Below are 8002 nucleotides of genomic sequence, written 5' to 3'. Positions count from 1 at the left end.
ACCAGATCTAGGTATGTAAAGCTGGTCTGTGATGTGAACAAAACATACTGTAGAGAATGATGTATCTCAGAGATCGCCCTTTCTATGTAACAGGCTTTATATTCACGTCAAACAGGGCTCTTCCTTGACCTTCTTCAAATGCAGCTTAGATCAATGGATGGGGAATCATAAATTCACTCTTGGGGTGGTGCAGTTGTCCATTTTGTATAGGGGCAGTCTGTAAAATACTCAGTGGCATAGGCACAAACCTAAGCCATCCTGTAACCCTTAGAAATTGAAAACTGGGCAAAATTTTGGTAATAATGCAGAGGCTTGTAAGAACTCTTCAGCTGTTAACCTAGCAATGTCCAATGATCTATGAACAATATAATGGTATGTACCAGTTTCAGCAATATAATGGTATTATCAATGTAGGAATGATGTGTGTGATTCCCGTGCACTGGCCCAGCAATCAAGGAGCCTCAGTCCTCATCACTAACACCAGTGAGGGGTGTTCAGATTGGGAAGGATAACAAATACACATATAGTAAAGTACAATTTCCCTTAAGAGCACACAGAGATCACAATCAGTCTGGGACTGTTTTTTCCCTTTCTTTCCAAATCCCCAATAAGACTCCCTATTGGCACAGCTATAGGGTCCAGATCTCAGCCTAGTAGTCAAGCTAAAACCTCCAGCACCCTCTCTGTCTAACCAGTGCTTCATGTCCCTGCCTAAGTAGCTGACACACACACACTTTAAGATATGAGTTATATACAAACACACAGACACTCCTGGGGAAGACTGTCTCAGGCTCTACAGCTAAGTCCCTTCTGGCCGGACTATACGGTAGTACCACTTGCTACCAACCACTAATATCAGCTGCTAATAAGGTCCTTATCAAAGGGTGTCCAATTATCACTGTGCAATATTATTATCCACTGGTAAGTGTGACTGAGCAGCAAGACTTACTTGGAGTGGCTTTGTACAGTATCACTATATACATGCAATGTACTCTAGAGCTTAAACTATCTCTACACAAACCAGCTACAGTTGAAATGTTTAAAAATATTTCATAATAAATAATAAAAAAGAGAAGACAGTACTTCTTACTACACAGTGATAGCCAAGAGTTCAGAGATCACAGGAAAATGCTTACAATAATACAGTAGAAAGGTTCTGACATCAATACAGAAAAACAGCTAGACTAAAGTTCCTATTTCCTAGCTATTTCTAAGAGTAAACGCAGTTCTAAAATAAACTTACATAAAGAGCAATACAGTGCTGGTGATGTCAGTTCTGAAAACAAATGCAAAATGCTCTGATTCACTCTCTTTCTCTGTCCTTAAATTGATAACGCAGTACCACTGACTCATTTCAGATTACATCATTATTCTCTGTTTCCCAGGCTAACAGAAACTCAGAGTGTAACAGCCCTTTTGATCTTGCAACCTATCAAGAAGTCAGAGCAATAAAAGACATTATACATGTAAATTCTAGTCATTAACTCTGGTCTCAAAGCAATAGGAAGAATTCCTTCATTCAGACATCTCGGCTCCGAGTTTTGAGATCAAACAATTATACAATACTTGACTTATCAGCTTTCCTCCAGCAGAGTGCAATGTGGTTACATTTTTGAAGTTCAACATTTACCATAATTTTCTTAGATTTAGGAGAACAAGCATGTGGCTTACATTAATATTTACAAATGACAGAATTATCTACACAATCCTATCTAGCTAGCATGTCAGCCTTCACATATCTTCACAATGTGTAACACTGTTAGCAGTAGCGCAGTGTTAATGTAATGCTATCAGTATAAGACTGTTGTGTAGCAGTAGTCTATAGCAGTGAGAGCAGCATATCAACATCCTCAGAGCAGCATTAAGGTGAAGCAGTTGTCAGGAGTATAACAATGTTATCAGTGTAGCAGTTTAGTAGTTTGTTGCAATTCTGCAGTATATTACAGTAGCAGTATTAGCAGTGTTATCAGTATATTAGTGGTCTCATTGTAGCAATGTCACCAGAATCTAGCATTGTAACAGAGTTATCACTCATGCAGTGTTAAGAGTGTGTAGCAGTGTTGTTAGTATGTATCGGTGTTAACAGAATAACATTTTCATAATTTCAACAGTTTTACTGTGTAGCCATATCAGCAGCATATCTGTATTATCTGGCTTTGTCATTTTAAACTCTCTGGCCCCTGCATCTTTGGGTATAGTGCAAGTTGTTTAGTGCAGAAATTTTAGAGAATCATTATTTAATAATTCAAGTCTGATAAAACAGTACTCACTGAAATCTCACTTCATGAATGGCACATCTACCTGTTCTACATTTGCCTCTGGCTATTGTAGTTAAAATGTTAAGGTGTATGCATAAGAAGGCAGAATCTGATGTTTAGAGATTATGCTGCAGCTTTGATGTCAATGCTGGCTACAGATAGCTGCAGCTGAGCTGGTGAAGACCGTGCTGAGACAGACCACAACCACATACATCTAAAATATTCATAAGGTATCACTTACCTTTGATTGTAAAGTATGTTATTTACATTTACAATTACTGTTGAAACTGCAAATGCAACTGTCCATATGATTTACATTTAAAGGAAAACAGTAAAGCATGAATTCTTATACCATTTTTATTAAGAAACTAATTGAGTACAAACTTGGTGCACTGATTTACAAACTCTATTATTAAATAAGCAAATAATCATATTACTGTCATTACATTAATGGAAATTAAATGTATTTTGTTTATTGAAATTAAATCACAAATATTACCCAATTTATATTTGCTACCACACTAATCCTATTTGTAAAAGATAAAAGAAGACATGGTGAGCAAAAAGGCAGTTGCAAAAACAGATGCAGAGTTATGCTGGATTCCTGCTGGAGAAGCTGTTAAGGAAATAAAATATATTTGAATTATTAGCACTTTATTTCTTTATATTTTGAAATGCAATGAACATATACCTAAGCATCACTGTTTTCAACTGTTTACACTCAGAATGCATGAAATTGCAATACAACTTTGTACATAATATGGAATAGGACATATTTGTGAAAGTTGATCTTCCAAATCCATTTACTTTGAGAAGTGTATATCAACTTGTGTCACTCTACACACCATGCAGACAAGAGACATACATGCAGCCCACCTTACATGCATATGTGTATACATTTACAGATATATGCGTGCGAGCGCACACACACACACACACACACACACACACACACACACACACACACACACACACACACACACACACACAATATATTGTGGCATAGTAGGGGCTGCTGAGACAGCTGAGTCAGGGAGCGCAGTCCCTTTAAGGCAGGCAAACAGAAGTATTTCAGCCATATTACCATACTAAAAGTTTGATTTAATGGCCTCTGAAGAGAGGAAGGTAGAGTCTTCAGGGAAGGACAAGCCATGTTAAATGGTAAGCTGAACGATACTGACTTGAATGATATCTCTGACTCCAAATGAGGTGAGGAATCTTGTCCTGTATGTAAAGCATTACAGAACTGTATTGCTGAACTGTTGAAGTACATGTTGGAATCATAAACATGGATGCTTTGTAACAAATTATTAGTTTGGATTATGGAAATACAATAGAGAAGTACTTATTTTGTTTTGTGTGTCCCTCATTTTATTTGTTAGAATAATTTTATCTTTAAATAATCTTCTTCAATTTCAGGAAATGCTAAGGGTTGTTTCTTCTGAAGACTGAAACTTACTACATTACCTGAAAATGTGGGCAGAGTTTTTTTTTTTTTTTACAAACTGTGAATTGTAGTTTAAGTAACAGCATTCTACCTGAACTTTTTCTCACCCTACAATGAAATGCAGTCTGCAAAAGTAAACTGCTCCTACTTATAAAATCAGGCTCTCTCAACTGTTGTAAAACATTTCATGAGATATTGCTTATATGATAAGTTAAACTTGGGAAATTGTTAAAATAAGTATGCCCATAAGGGGATTTATACTGACTGAAATGATCCTTCTGGCAGGAAATGGGTTACTATGATGGACAGTTAAAACCTCTGGGTTTAATAGTGATGTTTTCTGGATAAAACCCTCATGACAGTGAAGGAATGCTATCTTGTAGCTGTTGCCTATTTCTGTGTGCAATAAACTTTAGCTGCTGAATTTGCTGTTTTGGGCCCTAGTACAAAGTAATGTAGCCAATGGCCAAGAGCTGCTTAGCTGGCAGCAGCAGGTTGCCTACTCATGAACCAAACTCCCTCCTCTCTGTGATTTCCCAGCACCAGTTACTTTTTAAAGAAACTAAGCAAGGAAGATGATGTAGAGACCTACCTGATGACCCTGAATATATAGATAGCTTGAGAGAAGTGGCTCCATCTTGAACTGGCATGAATTTTGCTGTACCACTTAAAAAGGGATTTGCTGGAGCAAATATGGATTTAACAGCTACTTATGCCCACAACTACTTTAAATTTAACCAAAAGATTTTGACGAGGTTTAAAGCCTCAGCTGAAGTACAGTCCCTTAAGCTTCATAGCTAGATGTTTAGTATGAATGTTAAGTTCACAAGTGTCCAAATGAATGCATAGTTTAAAACTGTGGCTAGAACCTCATAGGTATATACTTTAGAAGTATTTACTTACTCTAGATAAATTCAAACTGGAGCTTATTATTAACTTAAGAAAATGGAATACCAGAGTTACATTAAGTCTTCTAAATACATAATTGCTGTAATAGAATATGTTTAATGGAAAGAGCAAATTCTAAGTTAGAGCTGAATGCACAATATGCTAATAACAAGCCTTTAACTAAATATTCTGCTTTATCTGCAAGCAAGAAACCATTGTTAACAACAGGGCTATTTGTTTTGTGTTTTTGAAGAGGATATATAACCAAGTACTGCACAGTTAGTGACAGAAATATTATATTTCCAAAGACTGTAAGTAATAGCCAACAAAGTATAACAAAATCATGTGTATTGAATGTAAACTTATGGGATATGACACTGGTGAACTTTTCATTACTAGAACTGTAGAATCAATTTTCCTTCACTGTAATATTATTTAAACAGAATGGAAAGGAAAGGAAATGTAAGGATCACAGGATTCACAGAACATGGTTACATTAGCTAAATCACGATATGTTTATAAGCATAAACAGCTATTAAACATTAAAATGAAGTAATACATGTACAAGGTGGGGGAGAGAAAGAAAGAATATCCTCTTATGTATGTTGAAATACAAACTCTTCTATGTAAAGTGTTACATCTTACAGCTGTAGTACCTCAATTAACGCATCATGTGATAATTAAAAAAAAAATCTCCAAATTACAGAGCTGTGGAGGTTGGAAGAAAATCTCCACGCAGATATACTGACAGAAATACATATTACCAGAAAGGAAAAAGGCATTTCTGCTAGAAAACATAAAAGGAGCTAAAAATCTGGCTATGCATAGAATTGTTAGACAGATCTCAGACTGAGCTTTGCCAAAGGCTATCTATTAAAATAATGAAGGGAGTCAGTTTTGGAGGCTAACAGATAAGATGAATTGTACTAAAAGACTGATGGTTAAATGACTAAAGAAAGATAGTGTGGAGACTGGTAGTAGCAAATGTGAATCTTAAAAGACAATTGTTAAAAGGCATAAATGAGAGCAATGCTGAAACTCACAGGGAAGGGCCTATGGCTAAGAATGCACTAAGAAAAGTAGATGCAGACACTAAGGATGAGATGGCAATATCATACTGTAAAACAGTGGTCTTAAACTCATGGCCCTCAGCCCTTAAACAACCCTCAAACCAGCATAATTATAGATGATATAAGTGACCACACTACTTTTATATTTTCATTGCCTGCATTTCTTTTTGAGAAGTGTAGCACTTAGATGAGTTTGTTAGTCCTCATAAGGCACCGGTGGTCATTTGAGTTTCAGACCACTTCTGCAAGACAAGGGAAGGGGCTCTAAACAAAGTCATAAACTTCTCCTTGCTGCTAAAATCAGGGAAATTGTCAGAAAGAGTAGCAAAACTCTATTGGGAGGAAAAAGCCAGGAAAAACTGCATAAATAAATGGAAACTATCAAACTCTCCTGCTAGAAGACAATATTTTTATCAGTTGAATTTTATAGGTTATGAACGAGATGAAGGTGAAAAGCCTGCTCCTGCATTTGAAAAAGAGGCCATGTCTCTACGTCTTGTCATGCTACAGATAAAAATAATACTGACTTGACCGAACCTTCCAATAAAGCTATGGAATTGTAAAATGTTTAAGAAGGAAGGTGACCCACTAAGTAGAACTAGAGAAAATAAAGCTGGAGTAGAGGGGGAAGCAAAGGAATAAAATATCCTGATTTTATACCCATACTTTGAGCTAGGAAACAACCTGCCTTGAGGGTGACCAAGGACAAAACAGGTACTTAGCCAGTTACTGGCTGTAAAAGTTTTTGAACACCTGTAATGAAGTTAGCACGTAGTTACAATGGAATAGTAATTTAGCAATATACAAGACAAAACCTAGGTCTTTAGATAGATGTTGTTGGCTTGGTATTATGAAGGACACACATGACTTTTGTGCAATGTATATCAAATATCAAAGGACAGTACCAAACCCTTTTGATATTCTTAACCATACTCATGTCCATTTGAATGCAGGGCAAATACTCATGTCCATTTGAATGCAGAGCAATAGACATTTATGGGCCCACTTGTAAAATTGAGTGCGGGACATCAGTATATTCTAGTAATTTTGATAATACATTTTCTCAGGCAGTGACCTTAGTAAGAGTCAGTGCGATGACTATAAACATAATATTACTCTTTTCTTTTTTAAGTAAAACAGCTAAGGACATGTCTCTACTATCCTCAAACAGATGGGCTAGTTATGAGATTCAATACAACTTTAACAATAATGCGACTGGAAGTTATAGGAGGCTAGAGTCAACATACGTTGCCATATATTATATTTGCTAAAAGGGCTGTACAGTTTGAGGTGGAGTCATACCATGTGAAATGCTATGTGGCAGACATCTTCATGGATGCTAGATATAGCAAAATCAACTGTGAAAGAGGAAAACTCCCAAGTCTGAGGGATAATTTTTTAGTCCTGTGAACAGATTAAAATCTATGATACCTAGAAAAAGAGAACATATGGTGAGAGCCCAGGAAGTTCAAAAGAGAATAAATAACAGAAATGTCTGTCTCATAGAACTGTTAGAGATAAAGCAATTATGTTAGTACTCACCCCTGAAAATCAGAACTTGCACAGTTGCACGGACCTTTTGAAATTGTATAGAAAGTAAATGAAATTCTTTATAAATAAGACAAGTAGGGAGAAGAAAATCATAATAGTTAAACCACGTAGATGTTTTGAAACCTTGGAGAGAAACTGAAATTTCTGTAGTGTGTGTGTTTACAGATGAAATTATGATCCTCACATTATGCCCTGATTACAAAATACAGGAGACATTATTAATGTGTCAAAAACAGGAAACAAAATAATGTATACTGTACCCTGGAATAATGATATATTCTCAGAGTTGCCTGGTAGAACTAGTGTAACCTAGAACAACACAAAAATCAATCATGCCAGGTGAAAAAGTAAATTAGAAACCATAACAGAAACCACAATCCTAATCCCAGCAAGCAGTCATGGTAGAGGGAAAAAATGGTTAAGCTTGGTAGCACAGAAAAATCCCAAAGTGAATTGGATCTTCTCATTACATAAGCCCTAAAGCCTGGTAGGTCTACAAGACTTTGCAGTGATTAATGAATGTTAGGTAGCATATCTAAATATGAATTATATTTCATGTGTTGAGTGGAAAAAATGATTGAAATTGTAGTCAATGCTTGATATCTGTCAACTCTGGACCTACACCTGCAACATTCCAGAAGCTGTTTAACAAGATTGTGAAACCCCATATCAAATACACCACGGCCTACCTGGCATTTCAGAATTTGCTTGCATCAACCTTATTAAAAAAGTTATGGCCTGGTGAGCTATTACCACCAGCTTGTCCATGACATTACTAGTTACCATCA

General features: G+C 36.2%; 1 protein-coding gene across 1 annotated transcript in view; it reads right to left on the bottom strand.

Annotated features, from left to right (window-relative positions):
* Positions 1 to 2607: 2607 nt before the first annotated feature.
* LOC122809199 (alpha-tectorin-like) overlaps positions 2608 to 8002 on the bottom strand; it is a 1556410-nt gene continuing 1551015 nt past the window's right edge. The window contains exon 24 of the mRNA XM_044080507.1: positions 2608 to 2874. Within this exon, the coding sequence (XP_043936442.1) occupies positions 2786 to 2874 (89 nt within the window). The 3' untranslated portion in view covers positions 2608 to 2785. The remainder of the gene's footprint in view (positions 2875 to 8002) is intronic.

This window comes from Protopterus annectens, chromosome 8.part0 (genome assembly GCF_019279795.1).
Source record: "Protopterus annectens isolate FY-2018-M chromosome 8.part0, PAN1.0, whole genome shotgun sequence".
Lineage (NCBI taxonomy): Eukaryota > Metazoa > Chordata > Ceratodontiformes > Protopteridae > Protopterus > Protopterus annectens.
This window is presented reverse-complemented; position numbering and strand designations above follow the sequence as displayed.